We start from the raw sequence: 21,808 nt of genomic DNA on the forward strand, positions 1-21,808 counted from the left end.
AACCGGGACCTTTGGCTTGAAAGCCTGATTTTACGCTTGGTAGCCTACAGCGGGTTGCACGCTGAAGGAGCCAGAAAAGATAGGTGCGATACGAGCGGGGACGCGACGATGGGCCAGCCACTTGTCGTAATAATTACCAAATCAGTCTGTAATCCTTCGTACTCATTCCTAATTCTGTTATAAACCGTAATCATCTGTAATCATTGTGTAATCACTTGACTACACCTGTACTATATAGTCACTGTACTCATCGTAATCACTTCACTACACCTGTACTATATAGTCACTGTACTCATCGTAATCACTTCACTACACCTGTACTATATAGTCACTGTACTCATCGTAATCACTTCACTACACCTGTACTATATAGTCACTGTACTCATCGTAATCACTTCACTACACCTGTACTATATAGTCACTGTACTCATCGTAATCACTTCACTACACCTGTACTATATAGTCACTGTACTCATCGTAATCACTTGACTACACCTGTACTATATACTCATCGTAATCACTTGACTTCAACTCTATTGTCAAAGTACTCATCGTCATCCTTTCGTATACTGTGTTCAATTCGTACTCTTACCCTTATAATTGCGTACTCATCGTAATCATACCGTAACCATTTCGTACTCATCGTAATCACACCGTTATCATTTCTCATCATAATCATAAAACTGAATTTGTGGAAAATTGAGCTAAAAAACTAAATAGGTCTTGACGTTATAACAGTCGAAAGATCGTGATATTATGAGAACAAAGTTTAACACCTCAACTTTTGAAACTTTTTACTTAATTAATGGACTAAGCCCAGTTTTAGTTAGTCTTCATAATGGTTTGGAGCTGAAACAAAATAGTTTGCTTATATCTATAACAATAATAACTCTTGTCAAAATGATTCGAGTGATTTTATCAATATTCATTGTAGGAAGGAGCATTTGACCTAATTATCTCAACCCATAGACTGTTATTTATTACGGGACACATTTTATAACGTCTTTAAATACAAGCAGAAGTCCGAATTACGGAAATCAGTGAAGTGATTTGCTTTGAAAGAGTGTTAGCAACATAGTAAGATTTGTGGAATTTAGTCAGGGAAATTTGTGGAATTTAGTCATCGAATACCTGGAAAAGCCAGGGAATTTCATTCCGAAACTATTTTACGAACCCTGAGTAACATGATACTACATTACATCGTGTCACTTGGCAAATTTTGGTTTCTAGTTGGCAAAATTCAGAGGGCTCCCCCTCCTTCGGAACGCCCCTGCTTGATATATGACATCCATCACTAAATAACCATTTGAATCTTCTATGAAATTAATACGGTTGAAAGAAATTACATGTACAATTGAACAAGTAAACAAGTTTATTGTATTCGCTTTAGAATGGCAAATTAGTACAATTTGGCCTAAAGAATTTACGTTTCTACATTCTGATTCCTCAAAGAATTACACGAAAAAATAATTTTGGTTTCACTTTTCCACAAAAAAATAAATTGAAAACAAATTAATTCATAACAAAGGTTTTTCACAGCTGAAAATCTAAGCAATGAAAATACTATCGAGGCATATTTTACAAGAGCAAAAAATAAATTACATGATAGGTATCAAGTTAACCTTAAGAACTTCGTACAGGTCAGGGGCCTCTTTCAACCTAATATAATGGCACCCATCATAGTTACCCAAATTTTCAAGTTTTTCCAAAATAACCGAACATTTTCTAACACCATTCGAACTGTTTGATGAAGTTGGCCTTTCCAATTTAAAATAATTTTGTTGCGAATATTAGGGTTCATCAGGATCAGATTCAAAAGGAGCTTCTTTTGATTGGCCAAATTCATCAGCACAGTTATTGATGATATTTGTTGTTTGCATAGAATTAGTTGCTCTATTTTCGCTGTGAATAGTGTTGGAGTCTGATAACTCCAATTCCATGTTTGAATGACTTTGTTTTCTATTACATTTAACTTTTGTAGGCGGTTCGGGTTTATTTTTGACACAAATGTTTTCGTGGAAATTTAAATATCCGCGAGTTTTGTAAAGATTGCCGCAAGTTCGACATTTGTAATGAAAATTCGATTTATCATATTTAGTTTTCCGTTGCCATGAGATTGTTTTCGTAGACTTTCGTTTCGTGCTCAATGGTGAAGGATGAATTCTGGTAACGTGCTTCGTTAATTCTCGCTTTATTTTGGCTGAGTAATTACAAAAAGTACATTTGAAGGGACGTTCATCTCGGTGCCTCGCTATGTGTGCTTTCAAACTCGCGCTATGTCGGGTACGGTATTCGCAAATATCGCATTTGAACGGGCGCTCGTCACTGTGAGTCACGAAGTGTGTTTTTAAATTTGCCCTTGTGCGGGCACGGTATTCGCAAATATGGCATTTGAATTTTCGCTCGTCACTGTGAGTCAAACCGTGTTTTTTTTTTAAATTCCCTCGTGTTCGACCGCAGTAATCGCAAATATCGCATTTAAACTGACGCTCGTGACTGTGAGTCACGACGTGTTGTTTTAAATGTGTCCTTGTGCGGGCACGGTATTCGCACAGATCGCACTTAAATGGACGCTCATTACTGTGAGTTGATTTGTGTATTTTCATATGTTCCTTTGTTCGGGTACGGAATTCGCAAATATCGCATTTGAACGGACGTGCTTCTTTAGACATATCCATGTTTTAGAACGGTGATCGGAGATAATGCATTTGAACGTGTTATTTTTGCGTTGAACTATGATTTTAGTATACACCCTTGAAGACAAAATCGGTACTAGCACTTGCTTAATTGATATCGATTTATGCCCCAATGTTTCAGCATGGACGAACCAATACTGAAGGACCGATGGGAGCCCATAGAGCCCCGTACTAAGCGACTAAACAACCAATGTTAAGTTTACTTCCCCCTTTTCAGCCCCAAAATGGAGGAGGGTTATGAAAAATGCTGAGTCAAATCCCGGAAAAAGCTAGCATTAGATGCTTCCCTCTTCAGAACGTTGATTCCTCCATACGCCCCCCACTATCCGGTTTGCTACTAACTACCGCTAGAAGGCGAATTATCAAGTATTTTTCAACTTTCTCCCTCTGCCATCCGTCCTTCAGTATTGGTTCGTCCATGGTTTCAGCTTGATTCGGAATGCAAGTTAAGACACTTGGCCACGTTTCCATATTTTTGAATGTTTGTAGGAATGAGAAAAAACCATGCTTCGATTTCATTACCCAACTGCTTTGAAGTTCTTGTATTCACTTGATATTTTCAAGTCAATTTCAAGGTTACACCGTCTAAAATAAGTTAACGAAATTAATAAAAGCATGTGTATATACGGATTTGGCCGTTATGATCGCTCTTTTCTTAAGCCCTCCCATAACGTAACAATGGAATGAAGTCGAAACAAAGAATGGTCACAAGATGGGACACGGGTAGTGCCGCACTTTGATAGAACAAAAACTATCCAATAGACTCTCTTGAAAACTGGGGGCAAGGTGGAGTCTGGCTGCCTTGTTTTCTTACGACAATGTGGATTCGAAGACGTTAGATATAGCCTCAAGAAAAAACACTTTGACTGATAACTTTGGATCCGCATACCGGTAGGTTCGGTCTTATTTCCAAATCAGATGACATCCCCCTAGCTACAATATTTTTGCTTTTATATTGACTTAAAGTGAGTTTTCTCTCCTATATCTAACAACTCTCACTTTTTGCCACTAAGCATTCTTATGCAATTGAAATTGTGGGATTTGGTAAAGAAAAAGATAGTAAAGGTCAGAGCCTACTTCAATTAAACAGCATGTGTCTAGAGAGCACAATCGGAATAGGAAAGAGGAAATGTTATGTTAAACCATAGCTACCATAATTACCCATGATAACCAAAACACGCCCGTTGGACAAATGTACCCGGAATTTTCATCTGCGTCCTATACATTTAGGTATATAAGACGGCGTGCGGCCTTTTTTGTCCTAACTTTTCTTGGCCAATGTCCGACTGACTGAGAAGCTCGATAAGTAGGTGAATTTTAGTGTATGAGTCATATACATAAAGGTTTCGTCTGCTACCCTAGTAATGAAGGTACCTTAGCATAAATAAGTGTTAATGTTATTTAACTAACCCAACAACAGTTGATTCTGATTAATTAGACCACGGGGAGTTCGAAAAAAATAGTGAAAAAATTCTAAACCCGCCGCAAGTTGGTCAAAAATGTTTTTGAAAATTTGAAAATTGCATGTACTTACCGCCATTAAGACCGCTTCGCGCCTAAACGCATTCTGCCCTTAATCTTGAAAAACTACTCGGGGGGCGGGGTAAATATAATAACAAGGACTCGCGACGGAAATCAGGGAGCACACACTGCGGAAATATAGCTATGAAATTTTAAACACCCGCTGAAACATTTACAATTCTCATACCAGGATAGAAAAATAATTGAAGCAAGCTCCAATTTTAAAAATAAACAACGATATTTTGCTAAATTGCGTAGATTATTTCGGAAGTAAATGAAGATAAACAATAATATTTTGGAAAAGGCGTAACATTATTTGGGAAATAAAAGAAGATAAACCACAATATTTTGGAAAAGGCGTAATATTATTTGGAAAGTAAATGAAGATAAACCACAATATTTTGGAAAAAGACGTAATATTTCCTTGCTGATAATGGGCTCCCTCTTCAAAGTTTACACGGTAGCATTGTACTTTACGTCCTAAAGTGCAATCCTACCGTTTGGACCAAGGTTTAGTGATTTAACACATATTACAATAGGGACCTGCCAATTCGGGCTTTACTCCGCCCCCAGCGCCATTATGGTATGTTTTTTTAACAGAATGAAAGCTATATAAGCCCCTCCTCCTGGTATGTTTTTTAGCACTAGTGGAAGGTAGCCTGACGTTGCATGACGTAGTATATACTGCCAAGTCCCTGTAGATAAATAGTCAAACTTTAACTTACATGTTACGATCGTGCCAAGATTTATTTCACCAGGATTTACTATATGAATTTGTATCGTTATCCATCACTACTAAATATAATCGCAACAAAATTGTTGTTTGATTACACAATTAATAACACTACTTTAACTACGTCCACTTGTGAGAGGGACTTAGGTGTCCTTATAGATCCCCTTCTCAAATATACAGCCCAATCCAATAAGATTAATAATAATAATAATAATAATAATCTAAGCTTGGTCTAGGAAGGGATGTCACACTAAGTCAACTCGCGACTTATTTACAGGTGGGTCCCTTTACAATGCATAGAGGGGTGGTGGCTAGCCCCTATGCCACAGCTAACCTTCAGCGCCCTATACTAACTATTACCGTTAACCTCAGCAAGTTTTGATGGAAAGGAGAAACCGGGTTAGACCGCGGAGGAAAACTCCTTTTACCAAGTGGGGAGAGAACTTGCAAACTCTACGCAGAAGGATTTGTTCCCAGATTTTCACCCGGTGCCACAGTCCGGGATCGAACCCGGGATCCTCTTGCTGCGAGGCGAAAGCGCTAACCGCTACGCCACCCCACTAGATTGCCAAACGTATTAGGAGCTTAACAGGTATAATTCGTCGTAATTTAAATTTTAACTCTATACCTCTCATTAAAACTCTGTACAACTCCTTGGTCCTCCCTATAATTGATTACTGTTCGCCAATTTGGTCCCCCCATTTCTTGACTGATCTACAGGCTTTGCAAAAAGCTCAAAACGCATATTCGAAACTCCCACACAAAATTAGTAAGCTTCCGGCTCCCCAACGACTCTCCTTATTAAATATTGATTCTATCACTCTGCGACATAAAATTAATAACCTATGCTTAGTTTTTGACATTATAAATAACAACCTTGATTTAGATTTTTCGTTATTTTTCACCCGCCATATTAATGCAAGAACCCGTGGTCACTCACACAAACTAGTCAAACCTAGGGTGCTAACTACATTCCGACAAACGCACTTTGCGTATGCTGTTATCGACGATTGGAATTCGTTGCCCAATGATGTTGTCACTCTAACTACTAAATCCCATTTTCGTCGTAAATTATTAGACATTTTTCGTGTTAACTTGTGAGCTCTCTACTTCTTCAACCCTCCACTAATGATTTTATAAAAATTACATTATTGTGCAGCGACTTCAATTTTCTAACTTTTCTGATATTGTTTTAATTGTTATCAGTATTATTATTTAATTGTAAAATTAGTATTATTATTGTTATACTTATTATTATTATTTTTTTTTCTTTAATATTTACATTATTAACCGTTTGTTAGTTCTCATATTAATGTACTCCTGTAGTGTCTTTCAGTAACATGGCTATGTACTACACTTACGATGTTCACACATACGTCACATTGTTGACTTTGTGGACAACGCACGGAAATAAATAAATAAATAAATAAATAAATAAATAAATAAATAAATAAATAAATAAATAAATAAATAACATTTACAACCTAAACATTTGCGCTTGAAGGCCGCCATTAGCCCATTACACAAATTATATAAAAAAGACTTGGTTTGCCCAAGCCTAAAAAACAAAACGATAAGAGTTTTTCCAGTTGACTGAAGCGCGGATATTTTATTTTTCTATATAATTTTAAAGACAATCCGTATTTTACTACTCTTTAGAATTTAATTCAATCACCTGATTTTACTGCTAATGGATTAGTTTCCTATAAATTAATTGAAATAAAAAATTACTTATCTCAGATTTTTCAACAACAATTCCATTTTCCTGAAATATTTTATCATGAAATTTTTTCTTTTCAATGAAGAACGTAGTTTAATTTTCAAATCATACTCTCATTAATAATTAATAATGTATTATAAGCGGTCTTTTCGAATAAAAAAGGGACTGTTATCACCTTTCTTATATTTGATAAAGGGGTTCGTTTCCTCTTTTAGCACAGTCACAATTATTGAACTGTCTATATCAGTACTTGTGAGGAAGATTTTAGAAGTGTTGGTTGAGTTGCTATTTAGTTGACAACATTATGAAAACTTGATGTGTTTAAAACCTTTTGAAAGGAAAATTCTCGGAAATTAAAAAAGAAAGAGTCAACTAGATTAAATTTACACGATATCCCTCAAAATAATAAATGCATGATAAAATGTTTCAGGAAAATGGAATTGTTGTTGAAAAATCTGAGATAAGTAATTTTTTATTTCAATTAATTTATAGGAAACTAATCCATTAGCAGTAAAATCAGGTGATTGAATTAAATTCTAAAGAGTAGTAAAATACGGATTGTCTTTAAAATTATATAGAAAAATAAAATATCCGCGCTTCAGTCAACTGGAAAAACTCTTATCGTTTTGTTTTTTAGGCTTGGGCAAACCAAGTCTTTTTTATATAATATCTGTTCCTTCAGCCTTAATTTGTATTAATCTATTATAAAAATAATAATATGCTTGTCAAACGTCATTAATTCGTTGTTCCAGTAAGATGTTCGTGAGCATATTGGCTCACTCCAAGTGACTCTCATTATTTTATGGGAAAGATAAAAATTTTAAATCATTTGGCATGGGAGTGGTAAATTAATTCACAATTGGTAGGCGGGTGGTAAATTAATTCACCATAGATAGGCGGGTGGTAACTTATTTCATATAAAAAGGCGGTTGGTGACGCAATTAAGTTTAGTTGACCTTTTTGTATAGATTTAAAAAAAAAGGTTATTTCTAAACCACGCGCCAGCACGCGCACATTTCATTGAAAGTTTGTTTTTTAAGAATTTTCCCTTATATATACTAAGATTCTTCATCAAAATTTGACAACGAGCATTCCAAGACTCGAACCTGCAATGTTTTGATTCGAATACAAACGCGTTAACCATTACGCCACAAGCCCGTACTTCGTCACAAAAAAATTATCCAAGCATTGAATTTATAGGACTGTTTCATTTATGTTGAATAAAAGATCTGTAAAAATAAACACCGATCTTGCCAGGACTCGAACCTGCAATCTTCTGCTCCATAGGCACACGCGTTATCCTATGCGCCACAAACCCGATAAAGGCTGAATAAAATGCTATGCAAACAGTGTAATATATGTAACGGTTTTACCATGATTCATAAATTAAATTAAATAAAATACTTAGACTTAATTGTTCTTAATCAAACTTCAGAAGTTCAACATTCAATAGTTGCTTGATAATTCAAAAGTGTTCCGAACCTTAACTTCGCAGTAGTTTCTGAGTTATTCGATGGAGTGGACCACCAAAAATCCCATGCTTTTTCTATGGGACTCTAAGCCTAAAATCTGTGAATTATTTCTTTAACATTACGGGAGGGTGTGGGTTCTTATCTAGAAGGGCCTACCGGCCCTCTAGAATAGTGGTCCATGGCCTACAAGATATCTTTAGGGGAGCCTGGGGAGGTCTGAATATGAGCTCCGGCGGACGATTTACAGGTTCAAATGGCTACAAGAGGCCGCCTCTTTAGGTTTATTTGTTGAAATGCCGGTTACGTTAGAAAAACGGGCGTGATTTACTTATCAAACTGCGGATAGTCAATATTTATGAAGGTTTTAAGCGGTCAATAATAATCGACTAAAAAAATATGTAATCAACGAGTAGGTAGGTGCAACTTCCGTCACAAAATGTTACACTAGATATTAAAATTTATAACCAATTTAAAACTAGATAAATAACGGGGGAAATTCGATGAAATACCCGATTAAATCGGGGGTCTGACTCATCTCTATCATGCTTTTCATGTTTCTCCCTTTCCAACATGCTAAAGTTTCCATATACATCGTTAAAGCAAATAAATTTATTTTTAAAATAAATCTACTTTACTCACTTGAACAAGTTTTAGACTGAAAATAAAATACCATATAAGAAAGTAAAAACTATATTAGTGGTGTTTATCTTCACTTATAATGAGCGTAACCCAACTAGAAAACTTTGAAGTCAACAGTACAAGCACTCCAGAAGAGACGATCCGTTGCTTGTTGGTGAATTGAAGAAACTGAATGATACCAGTGGACGTTTCGCCATCAGGTATTAAAAACGCGCATTAAATATGGCCCTTTAAAAAATCTGCAGTGCCACCTTAACTAGACCAAGCACTGGGATTTACGGCTTCAATAGTAGTTATTAATGTATGAAAAGGGCAACTCCATACTAGTGCCGAAGTTGCTAGTAGAAAGACTTCTTCAGTTCACAAAAAAAAACTTGTTTCAAGTTTTTTCAACGTTGTAAAACAGGGACAATCGGCCTCAGGGACTCTACATCGCGGTACGGGACTTACAAACAATGCGAAATTCATTATTTCCAGTAAGAATTTAAAAATGACTCTACTCTTCTACATAACACTTCCTAGATACCTTTTACAATTCCAAGCTGAACTTTACAACCGAGACACAATTTTAGAAATATTCACTTTTACCCGTCCGCTCTCTAATATCCTAGAGCAAACGTACATTTTTCATTTGTTCACAGTCTTTCGATGTTTTTGTCCATCCACAGGTGTCCTACTCCTCCCTGATATAAGAATGGTGGCTTTTACACTTTGCAAATAAGAACACCAGGAGAAATATGGCCTTAGTTTCAAATACGTGTAGGCAATTTCACACGTATTTGAAACTAAGGCCTAGAGGTCAGTGCACTCGAGCTTAAAAACTCGCGGATATTTTAAATCCTGAAGATCCTGAAGTTTTTTGTCTCTTGACAGCACGTGCAAAGCTACGTTACATAGAGGCCTAGGTTTACGCGTGCTGACAACCGATGTTGTAACAGAGTATATACAGAATAAGCTGTCGCCCGAGATAGGGAGTTGCCTATCCTGTAGAGTGAAAACAAATTCCCTCACGCGCATTCTTTATCCATGACCAGGAGCCTGAAGGCAATTCGAGGTAAAAGGTGGATTTTTGGTAGTTTATCCACGAGGCCTTTCCACTTCCCTACCGAATCGCCAAAACAGTACACGTGCATAGACCAACCCGTAGGGTTGATGCCGAGTCACATTTTTTCACTAAAAGTCAGTTTTTTCAAATTTGGCTACTAAAAATATTTTTTTCTTCTAATTTTGGAGTCTTTCGGTCTTATTTATTTTCTCGACCACAACGTAAATCGTCATGTATTTAAATCGCACAGCTGGATGACGATTTAAACCTAAAAATAGCGCGATCACATTTGACTATACCAAAGGATTATACTCCAGAATCGTGGAGCTCGCTTCCATCGCTCAATAAATGCTTAACATGATACTTTAAAATAATCCAATTTAATGTTTTGATTTATAACGACAACAATTACTTTGCATTCTAAGCTGTGCTCCATTTTTTTGTGGTTTTAATTTTGGAGTCTTTCGGTCTTATTTATTTTCTCAACCACAACGTAAATCGTCATGCATTTCAATACGATTTAAACGTATAAAATAGCGAGATCACATTTGATTAAACCCCAGAACAGTGGAGCTCGCTTCCCTCGCTCTTGAAACGCTTAACGTCATGTGCTTGCACGCGCGCGTAATGTTCTTACGCGTCATATACGTTCCGCTAAGTTCCGGTATGAATCTCGACTGGTCGCTGAGATTCCCGTCAATCCCAAGGCTCTTTACTCCCACGTCTCGCGTTCGCTGAACCCATGAGCTCATCTGTCGGTTGTCAACGACCCTGCTGGCGTTACGCTTCGGGACCCCGCTGAGATTGTTGAGGCCCTCAACGTTTATTTCCAGTCGGTCTTTAATCCGGAACCCCACGAGGAGGCGGTTTATCTTGGGGACTTTATGTCACGCGTCGCTTCTGACGAGACCGCGCTCCAAGTAGAAATGGAGCCCTCGGATTTTGGTTTGTCCTATGTGGAGGTTCGCCGCTACTTGCGACGTTTGCGGCTCGACAAACCTCCTGGCCCGGATGATCTTCATCCGCGGCTCTTGCGCGAGGGTGCCACGATTTTGGCTGCGCCCCTGTTGGCCATATTTCAACGGTCAATTTTGTCGGGTGTCGTTCCTGCTATTTGGAGGAGGGCGAACATTACGGCTATCAAGAAGTCACCCTCTTCCTGCTCGGTCACGAATTTTCGAGGCATTAGCTTGACCTGTTTACCGTGTAAACAATTGGAGCTCTATGTCCGGGATGCTCTTGTCTCCTTCCTAACAGCCCGGAATTTCTTTACGCCTGACCAACACGGTTTTTTGATGAAACGGTCGTGTTTCACAAACTTGTTGAGCACCCTTGAGAACGCCTCCCGTTGCCTCGATTCGGGAGCCTCGGTAGACTTAATCTACCTTGATTTGCGCAAGGCTTTTGATACGGTCCCGCATTCGTTGTTACTTCGGAAACTAGAATGGCTTGGCGTGCCCTTCACGCTTGTGACCTGGATTGCGGCCTTTCTCCGAAATCGGCTTCAGCGCGTGGCACTTCGGGGTGTTTACTCCTCGTGGTGTGAAGTGGCCAGTGGTGTGCCTCAGGGTTCGGTACTGGGGCCCACGCTCTTTATTGTCTACATCAACGACCTCCCGCGTGCTATCCGACACTCGTTTGTGAGCCTGTTTGCGGACGATTCCAAGGTTGGGCGCGGCATTCGCACGCCCGCTGACTCTCTCGCACTGCAGCGGGACGTGGATGCTCTCGAGGTGTGGGCCAGCTCAAACGGCATGAGCTTCAACCCCACCAAATCCGTGGTCCTGCATTGCGGAAAAGATAACCCTCGCTTTCAGTACCGTTTGGCGGGTAGGCCTATTGAGGCTCAGTCTGTTGTGAGGGACCTCGGGGTTATGTTGGCTGGTGGAATGCTGGGGGATACCCATTGGCGGCGGCCCGTGGCTCCCGTGCTCTTTACATTTTAAAGCGCTCCTTTTCGCATTTTTGCGTCAGGTCATTTGGCGTCCTGTATAGAACTTACATCCGCCCTCATCTTGACTACTGTTCAAACATATGGTCTCCCCACCTCGTCAGGGACATTGAGAATGTTGAGCGGGTCCAGCGCAGGGCCACAAAACTTGTTTCTGGCCTACGAACTTTGCCCTATCCGGAGCGCCTCAGACGGCTGGGCCTTATGTCCCTAGCTGATAGGCGGCTGCGTCAGGATTTGGTGGAAACCTTCAAATTGGTCAGTGGCCACTACGACGTGGATGCCACCGCGTTTTTTACCGTTCGCTGGACTGGGAGGAGTGCGCCCACTCTTTCCAAGTTCCGCTGTACGTCCCTGCCTCGGCGTGTCTTTTTCACGCAACGGGTTATTAACTCGTGGAATGGTCTTCCTAGTGAGGTGAAGAGGGACTCGTCCGTCCATGCGTTCAAGGCTCGGTTGGACAAATTCGTCCATTGAGTCGCGTCATTGCTTTTTTTGTGTTTTGTTTTCCGTCCATGCGTTCAAGGCTCGGTTGGACAAATTCGTCCATTGAGTCGCGTCATTGCTTTTTTTTGTGTTTTGTTTTCTTGTTTTATTTTGTTCTGTTTTTTTCTGGTTTTTGTTTTGTTTTTAAATTTAATTTGGTTTTTTTTATTTCATTTGTTTAACCCATTTGCTCCGTTCTAATTTATTATTATTATTATTATTATTACTTTTTTAGCCACATCAGGGGTAAATAACGAAAGGAGTTAGAGATGCTAGCTTCCGTAGTGTAGAAGGCAGTGGGACTTTCAAACGTAGACACAGAAAAGAGAAAACGCCTCGGTTGCGCCGCCTATAATTCAAAATAAGTATGATATTTTGCAACCAATAGCGTGGCAGCAAAGATTCGAAAGGCATGCTGGGATATCGATTTTCGCCTGTCTGCTAGTATTCGTCTGCTAGTGTTCGTCTTCTTACGACTGAGTGACAATTAGGGTTAGAGTAAAGTTTATTCATTAAGGTGCACTTGAATTAGAAACATGCAACTTTAAAGTTGGTAAATTCCTTATTCGATAATGAAATGGAATTAAATGTCGTTTTGGCATCCTTCAATACAGTTTTAGTTGTTTTAATTTCTTTAGTCACAGATACAGTCGATGATCCTGATCCCACAGTTCCCACTAAGCCTTGGCTCACTGGGCCGACTCTGTAACCGCGCACTTACGGCAAAACAAGTTTGATCACATTTTGAGGATTTCCCCGGCTTCAAATTGCAAATTGTTGACATATCTTTCTTCTTTAAATCGCTGTTTAATTATATTGGGTTGATTTATGAGACGACTTCACAACATCGACACCCGCCATTTTACTTTACCCAGAATACCTTGCGGCGCGAGATTTTAAGGCAAAACTTTTAAGGTTCTGCTCTTATTTACAATACAGTTCCAAAGATGGCACTACGTTAGTTACAAATTCTATGACGTTTCAAGGTCCCACTGTATTCTACACTACGGAAGCTAGCGTCTCTAACTCCTTTCGTTATTTACCCCTGGCCACATCGTATATATTTTTCCAATTTGTTTGTACCTGAGTCGGGCCACAATAAGCCTCTGGCTTTCTTTTTTACCCGTCAATAAACTTTATTATTATTATTATACTTAGTATTTTAAAATAATCCAATTTAAAGTTTTGATTTATAACGTCAACAATTACTTTGCATTCTAAGCTGTACTCCAAGAAGGCTTTAGACCAGGACTTTTAAAGTTTGACCTAGAATATTTGAAAATAGAGATGAAAGTTGGTACATGGGTTGCTTTTGACCCATCAAAAATATACTAAAAGTCTACTGCTATAGAGCGTGAGCTTTCGCCGCCATCTTGGAAAATGGCCGCCGGGAATGCCAACGACAATGTATTCCACACTCTTCAAAAATCATGAAAATTGATGAACATTTTTTTTTAAGTTCAGCTAGCTAGCTAATTGGACCAAGTCATCTTGCGACTTATTGCCACTTATCTAACGCCTTTACATTATGATAGCACCCACATGGAAATTAAATTTTACAGCCCTGTGTTCGATAGTTTTATGGCCACATTGGAAAATGGCCGCCGTGAATGCTAGGTACAGTATATTTCACAATGTTGTTCGAAAATTATGAAAATTGATAGATATTATAATGAACCTCATAGTAAAATATTGAATATCAGATAGTTTGGCCGCCATGTTGGAACATGGCTTCCGGGAATGTTATTTAGATACAGTATATTCTTCGAAAATTATGAAAAATGGGAAATACGATGTTCAAGACCATCATACTAAAATATTGACGACATTCTACTGATTGTTTGGGCACCAACTTAGAAAATTACTACGGAAATGCCAATATATTTCAAATATAAATCTTTTCGAAATTCCTATATTTAGTAGATGAAATTACCTATTTGCACACAAAATTATCGACGCCATCTTTAAAAATGGCCACCCGAAATTCTGAAACAAATTAAGGTTATTCAAAGCTGTAATTCTCAACATGTTGATAAGGGCACTGCCTTCTCTAATACTAGGCCTTGAAATGTACAACAGAAGCAATTGTTATGTGAAATTTTGAATTTGCGCTTAGTAACCGTTAAATGGCTCTTTTCTGAGGCGAATTTTCGCGATGACGATAGTAAATTCGTACTGCGCAGTCTCGCATGACGTCACGTCTTTCGCTTATGGCGGACCAGGAAGGGAAATAAGGATTTTTTAAACTGGACTAAATAACCTGGTTCATGACCTTTGGCCAGGGCACATCGTCTGCTAAACTAGAGAAGTGGAGAATTAAAATATTGGAGATAGTCTGTGTCCGAATTCAGCTGCCAAAGAAATCTCCTCCTACCTCTCCTAAGCTCGCTCATTGGGCAATCCAAATCAAACTTAAGGTATTTCATTGGCAGTGGCAGTTTTTGGGAAAAACTTAAGGGCTATAATGGGTTGAAGTTTCCATGCAGATGCCATTGACACGTGTCAAAACATACACCAAATTTAAATTAGTATTTTTCGAACTCGGAAACCGTTCAGCATCATGAACCAGTTTATTGACCGGTTTTTTTGCTTTCTTTTGCGAGACGAACTTAGCAGATTACACTTCGTCGTTACTAAAAATTTCCCATAGTTTTGAATTTGCCGCCAGTTTAAAACCTCAGAAAAGCGACATCTAGTGCCATTTGTGAAATCCTAACTTCCACCCCCTTTTATTCCTATCGCAAGGCCTAGTATTAGAGAAGGCAGTGCTTTCACGATCGCGAGCCCATCCCCATTCTTCGGGGTTTAAATCGTTTCATAGCCATTGCAATCGCGGAATATCTTGGTTCTTTTGCTAGACTATCAAATTCAATTTGGGGAAAAAGGTAAGAGAAGAGAACGCTTCTTGCGTCTACATGCTGTAACTGGTTGTGGTTATGATAAGGCGGGGTTTATAAATTGAAAGATAATCAACATCTTAGAAATACGATGAGCGTTTAATGACCATATCGCATCTTTGGAAGTCATAGCTTCTGCCAGAGAGATTTCTTGTCGCATTTAAGGGTGGTAATTCACCCGTCACCCTTGAACTATGTAGATATAAGTGAGCGGTAACAACATCTTTTTTTACTTCGTTCTTAATCTTCCTTGTTATATGACATCCATCACTAAATAACCATTTGAGTCTTTTATGAAATTAATATGGTTGAAAGAGACTAGATGGAGAATTAAACAAGTTTATTGTATTCGCTTTAGAATGACATATTAGAACAATTTGGCCGACGAAATTTACGTTTCTACATTCTGATTCCTCAAAGAATTACACGAAAAAGTAATTTTGGTTTCACTTTTCCACAAAAAAATAAATTGAAAATAAATTAATTCATAACAAAGGTTTTTCACAGCTGAAAATCTAAGCAATGAAAATACTATCGAAAAATATTTTAGTAAAGCAAAAAAGAAATTACATGATAGGTATCAAGTTAACCTTAAGAACTTCGTACAGGTCAGGGGCCTCTTTCAACCTAATATAATGGCACCCATGATAGTTACCCAAATTTTCAAGTTTTTCCAAAGTAACCGAACATTTTCTAAAACCATTCGAACTGTTTGATGAAGTTGGTCTTTCCAATTTAAAATAATTTTGTTGCGAATATTTGGGTTCATCAGGATCAGATTCAAAAGGAGCTTCTTTTGATTGTTCAAATTCATTAGCACAGTTATTGATGATATTTGTTGTTACGATAGTATTAGTTGCTCTATTTTCGCTGTGAATAGTGTTGGAGTCTGATAACTCCAATTCCATATTTGAGTGATTTGGTTTTTGATTACATTTAACTTTTGTAGGCATTTCGAGTTCATTTTTGACACAAATGTTTTCGTGGAAATTTAAATATGCGCGAGTTTTGTAAAGATTGCCGCAAGTTCGACATTTGTAATGAAAATTCGATTTATCATATTTAGTTTTCCGTTTCGAAGAGATGGTTTTCGTAGATTTTCGTTTCGTACCTGATTGCGAAGGATGAAGGCTGGCGACGAGATTCGTTGATTCTCGCTTTATTTTGACTGAGTAATTGCAAAATGTAGATTTGAAGGGGCGTTCATCTCGGTGCCTCGCTACGTGTATTTTCAAATACACACTATGTCTGGTACGAAATTCGCAAATATTGCATTTGAATGGGCGTTCCTCACTGTGAGTCATGACGTGTGTTTTTAAACACGCCCTTGTACGGGCACGATATTCGCAAATATTGCATTTGAATGGGCGCTCGTCACCGTGAGTCACGACGTGCGTTTTTAAATGCGCCCTTGTACGGGCACGGTATTCGCAAATATCGCATTTGAATGGCCGCTCGTCACTGTGAGTCACGACGTGTTTTTTTAAGTCTGACCTTGTGCGTGTACGGAATTCGCAAATATCGCACTTGAATGGGCGCTCATCACTGTGAGTCACAACGTGTTTTTTTAAATCTGACCTTGTGCGTGTACGGAATTCGCAAATATCGCACTTGAATGGGCGCTCCTCACTGTGAGTCACGACGTGCGTTTTTAAATGCGCCCTTGTACGGGCACGGTATTCGCAAATATCGCATTTGAATGGTCGCTCGTCACTGTGAATCACGACGTGTTTTTTTAAGTCTGACCTTGTGCGTGTACGGAATTCGCAAATATCGCACTTGAATGGGCGCTCCTCACTGTGAGTCAAGACGTGTTGTTTTAAATTCCCTCGTGTTCGACCACAGTAATCGCAAATATCGCATTTAAACTGACGCTCGTCACTGTGACTCACGACGTGTTGTTTTAAATGTGTCCTTGTGCGGGCACGGTATTCGCACAGATCGCACTTAAATGGACGCTCATTACTGTGAGTTGATTTGTGTATTTTCATATGTTCCTTTGTTCGGGTACGGAATTCGCAAATATCGCATTTGAACGGACGTGCTTCTTTAGACATATCCATGTTTTAGAACGGTGATCGGAGATAATGCATTTGAATGTGTTATTTTTGCGTTGAACTATGATTTTAGTATACACCCTTGAAGACAAAATCGGTACTAGCACTTAATTGATATCAATTTATGCCCCAATGTTTCAGCATGGACGAACCAATACTGAAGGACCGATGGCAGCCCATAGAGCCCAATACTAAGCGACTAAACAACCAATGTTAAGCTTACTTCCCCCTTTTCAGCCCCAAAAATGCAGGGGAGTTATGAAAAATACTGAGTCAAATCCCGGAAAAAGCTAGCGCCATCTAGACAAAATAAGACGTTAGATTCTTCCCTCTTCAGAACGTTGATTCCCCCATACGCCCCCCACTATCCGGTTTGCTACTACCGCTAGAAGGCGAATTAACAGGCATTTTTCAACTTTCTCCCTCTGCCATCCGTCCTTCAGTATTGGTTCGTCCATGGTTTCAGCTTGATTCGGAATGCAAGTTAAGACACGTTTCCTTATTTCTGAATGTTTGTAGGAATGAGAATAAACCATGCTTCCATTTCATTACCCAACTGCTTTGAAGTTCTTGTATTCACTTGATATTTTCAAGTCAATTTCAAGGTTACACCATCTAAAATATGTTAACGAAATTAATAAAAGCATCTGTATATACGGCTTTGGCTGTTATGATCGCTCTTTTCGCAAGCCCTCCCATAACGTAACAATGGAATGAATTCGAAACAAAGAATGGTCACAAGATGCAGGGTTGGCACGCTGGTATCCAGTCCGGTTTTATCCACTTGGATTAAACCGGTTTAAACCACGATGAAAAATCCAGTGTATTATTCAAAAAATATAATAATAGAGTACAGCGCAGGCACCATAAAGTGAGATGGAAGGAAACGTTTGACCCACATGTCTTTACCTCTTTATTTCATCGAAATGGACGATTCCCACACATTGTGGGTTAGTTTGACGCGCCCTCCTCCCACTGACCCACCCGAAACTCGTGAGACTGAGTTGAATTTTTCGCAACGCTATATTGTTGGGTCGGACCGCGCATTTAGAAAAATCTTTATTAGACCCTGCCCTATTGAAGATCACAAAAAGCCTACCCGGGCCCGACCCTGCCCTATTGAAGATCACAAAAAAGCCTACCCGGGCCCAACCCTGCCCTATTGAAGATAATAAAAATGTCTACCCGGGTAGAAGGTATGATAACCCTACGCGACCCAACCAGCAAAATATTTTAAGTAATTTTCTCAACCAACCCGACCTAGGATTTTCCGACCCGATATGGGTCGGGTTGGATTGAAAATCAAGAGCCCTACTCATGTCTAAGCGAAATGTCTATAGTTTTATCAACTTTTATGTACAATAGAAATGATTCTCAATAAGACGGCCTAGCAGAAGACAACTAGCGCACTAAATGTAAAAAGAAGTGCTAAAATTAAGCACTAGAGAGTAGTTTAAAAAAAGCCAGATAAATCCAATAAAATCCGGTTTAAACCAGCAAAAAACCATACCAGTGGCTTTTTCAAGAAAAATCCGGATTTTTGCCAACCCTGAGTCAAGATGGGACACGGGTAGTGGCACCGTAGTGCCGCACTTTGATAGAACAAAAACTATCCAATAGACTCTCTTGAAAACTGGGGGCAAAGTAGAGTCTGCCTGCCTTGTTTTCTTACGACAATGTGGATACGTTAGATATAGCCTCAAGCAAAAAGACTTTGACTGATAACTTTGGATCCGCATACCGGTAGGTTCGGTCTTATTTCCAAATCAGATGACATCCCCCTAGCTTCAATATTTTTGCTTTTATATTGATTTGAAGTGAGTTTTCTCTCCTATTATCTAACATCTCTCTCTTTTTGCCAATAGGTATTCTTATGCAATTGAAATTGTGGGATTCGGTAAAGAAAAAGATAGTAAAGGTCAGAGCCTACTTCAATTAAACAGCATGTGTCTATAGAGCACAATCGTAATAGGAAAGAGGAAATGTTATGTAAAACCATAGCTACCATAATTACCCCTGATAACCAAAACACGCTCGTTGGACAAATGTACCCGGCATTTTTATCTGCATCCTATACAAGTTAGGTATATGCGACGCAGTGCGGCCTTTTTTGTCCCAAGTTTTCTTAGCCAAGATCATGTTTCCCAGAAGTCCCACTGACTGAGAAGCTCGATAAGTAAGTGAATTTGCATAGATAATAATCTATCTATTATTATCTATGGTGTCTGAGCATAGCCGACTTGTATTAATAAAGAACTATAGGGGATCCTCGGTTTTCTTTCTGATATTGGCAATTCCTGTCGTCATCTGCCGCCGCTAGATGTCTACTTTGGAGGGAAAATTCTGATAGAGCCGTCTGCTCTAAACCCTCGAGGCTTGAAATTGAATTTGGTTTCATTGGCATGGTATTTAAAATTTCAAATTACCTGTGTATATATATAAATATATAAATTCTGCCAAGTTTTCATATACTGTGATAAGTGTATATGGTATATTGCGTATCAAAATATAAATTGTACAGAAATTTGACAAAGGTTTGTAATGTAGTTAGACTCCTAATTAATGCTTGTATTTAAAATTTAATTAGTTAGAATATTTTAACTCTGTGCTTGAAATATGTAAATCTTGTCTTGAGAGAATTTTTCAGCCAAAGAATAGCTCGAAAATTTTAATTCATATAAATTTACTAGACCGTGGTGCCCTAAAACACCCCAGTAATTTTTTAATAAATTCATCATCGTAGGATTCGTAACTGATTTTGTTAAAGAAGCCTAAAGCCTGGTTCCCACTTGGCGAAAAAAAGCACGCGAAATGTGTATTCGCCGGCTGAAACTTCTTGACGATTATTTATTCGCCAGAGCCGGCGTTCCCATTTAGCGCGAAATTAGAAGAGATCGCGCGCGAGATTTTCTTTCACGTTAAGCCTAATTATTTTCTTGCGGATTAAAAATGGAAAACCTAAACAAAATAAATAATGAAAATGGCCTTTGTTTAAATTTAACGTTTCAAAAATGTCTTTCGGGAAATGAGAGGTGACCACGAGTTTCTTCAGGTAAAGAAATATTGAATTATCAGAACTTTAATTTAGATTCTATCAATGTAGTTTTCACTTATATATTGTAACCGATGTTCCCCGATTGTGTATTTGTGTTGTGCTAAAACATGAAACAGTAGTAGGCTTAAAATAAAACTTAAGTGATCGACAGATAATTCTAAGCAAAAGAGAGGAGCCATTACAAAATTCTGAATCTGGGTTTTGATTGGTTGCTTTTAGGGCGAATTTGTTTCCCCTTTTCGCCTCGATTAAAAAAATAGAACAAGTCGCTCAGTTCCGCGAATACGATTTTTTGCCGGCGAATATCAAAAATTCGCTCAATTTTATCGCGCTGATCATTTCGCGTTGAAGTTTCGCCCTATTTTCGCCAAGTGGGAACCAGGCTTTAACGTTTCTACCTCGCCAAAATACTTTAGCTATTTTAAAGTATGCAATAACGCCATAAGTTACTAAACTTTTTCAATCATACAGTGATACATATATTAACTTATGTGATATTATGTTAGATAAGCTTGTCAAACCCCTAATGATCAACTATGCCAAAGATATTAGTGACGTTAAAGAAAAAGTCAAAACGTACAAACTAAAACCCTTACCCCGAAAATATGCTACGTTGTAATGTGATTCAAAATATTTCATACGTTATGTACCAATCAAAACACTTATTTTGAAAATATTACTTTGTACTATGATAGAAAAGTAGAGAACATACTTTACTAAACGCATTTTAAATGAGATAAAGACAAATATATTGTTATCAAGTAAATGTATTACTCCTAAAAAAACTGCCTTACTTTATTCAACCCCCCCCCCCCCAACCTCAAAATAAAAATAAGCTTTCTTCTATAGACTAGTGGCGGTAGAGAGGGGCGTAGACTGTGTATCCCTCCATCTGGGAGCGTTCTTGTAAGAGGGGATACTGTGCGCTCCCAGTAGGCGGATGACACTGAGCTAAGAGATAGAAGGGTATGACGTTTGCATACGTAGTTATGCCATTACTCTATATAAATATATGTATTAGGAATTGATTTTATTTCACCAAATATATTGTAGGATAGCTTACGAAAATTTTAAATTAGCTTAATGTTAATTTAATACAAGTCGGCTATGGTCTGAGTCAGACTTCTGAGTAACTGTAAATATACATAAAGGTTTCGTCTGCTACCCTAGTAATGTGATGGCTCCCTCTTCAAAGTTTACACCAAGGCTTAATGATTTAACACATATTACAATAGATAAATAGTCAAACTTTAACTTACATGTTACGATCGTGCCAAGATTTATTTCACCAGGATTTACCATATGAATTTGTATCTTTATCCATCACTACAAAATATATCGCTACTACTATATATATCGCAAATACATTTATATTTAGAATAAATCTACTCACTTGAACAAGTTTTAGACTGAAAATAAAATACCATATAAGAAAGTAAAAACTATGTTGGTGGTGTTTATCTTCACTTATAACCCAACTAGTAAACTTTGAAGTCAACAGTACAAGTACAAGTACTCCAGAAGAGACGATCCGTT

The 21,808-nt window shown here is 38.3% G+C and overlaps 2 protein-coding genes across 5 annotated transcripts; both read right to left on the minus strand.

Moving 5' to 3' along the window:
• Positions 1 to 1,354: 1,354 nt before the first annotated feature.
• On the minus strand, positions 1,355 to 8,963 carry LOC149703705 (uncharacterized). Of its 3 annotated transcripts, none has more exons than XM_089866947.1 (3): positions 8,782 to 8,963; positions 3,219 to 3,281; positions 1,355 to 2,753 (listed from the first exon to the last, which is right to left on the minus strand). In XM_089866947.1, exon 3 carries the CDS (start codon positions 2,676 to 2,678, stop codon positions 1,791 to 1,793), a length of 888 nt encoding a protein of 295 aa, XP_089723073.1. In that variant the 5' UTR covers positions 2,679 to 2,753; positions 3,219 to 3,281; positions 8,782 to 8,963; the 3' UTR covers positions 1,355 to 1,790. The 3 variants fall into 3 exon arrangements, with proteins under 3 accessions (XP_089723073.1, XP_089723074.1, XP_089723072.1); XM_089866948.1 differs by lacking the exon at positions 8,782 to 8,963 and adding an exon at positions 4,943 to 6,394; XM_089866946.1 differs by lacking the exon at positions 8,782 to 8,963 and adding an exon at positions 4,943 to 6,394 and having other exon boundaries at positions 1,355 to 3,281.
• A 6,522-nt stretch (positions 8,964 to 15,485) lies between these two features.
• LOC149703706 (uncharacterized) lies at positions 15,486 to 21,808 on the minus strand. Of its 2 annotated transcripts, XM_089866942.1 has the most exons (4): positions 21,666 to 21,808; positions 21,532 to 21,598; positions 17,770 to 17,832; positions 15,486 to 17,298 (listed from the first exon to the last, which is right to left on the minus strand). In XM_089866942.1, the coding sequence occupies exon 4, from the start codon at positions 17,221 to 17,223 to the stop codon at positions 15,727 to 15,729; it is 1,497 nt and encodes a 498-aa protein (XP_089723068.1). In that variant the 5' UTR covers positions 17,224 to 17,298; positions 17,770 to 17,832; positions 21,532 to 21,598; positions 21,666 to 21,808; the 3' UTR covers positions 15,486 to 15,726. The 2 variants fall into 2 exon arrangements, with proteins under 2 accessions (XP_089723068.1, XP_089723069.1); XM_089866943.1 differs by lacking the exon at positions 21,532 to 21,598 and having other exon boundaries at positions 21,666 to 21,751.

This window comes from Phalangium opilio, unplaced genomic scaffold, assembly GCF_054372755.1.
Source record: "Phalangium opilio isolate 3A_F unplaced genomic scaffold, DU_Popi_V2 ptg000017l_1, whole genome shotgun sequence".
NCBI classification, from domain to species: Eukaryota; Metazoa; Arthropoda; class Arachnida; order Opiliones; family Phalangiidae; genus Phalangium; species Phalangium opilio.

Coding starts and splice junctions, on each gene's coding strand:
- LOC149703705 (XM_089866947.1), bottom strand. CDS start 2,678: ATGGATATGTCTAAAGAAGCACGTCCGTTCAAATGCGATATTTGCGAA.
- LOC149703706 (XM_089866942.1), bottom strand. CDS start 17,223: ATGGATATGTCTAAAGAAGCACGTCCGTTCAAATGCGATATTTGCGAA.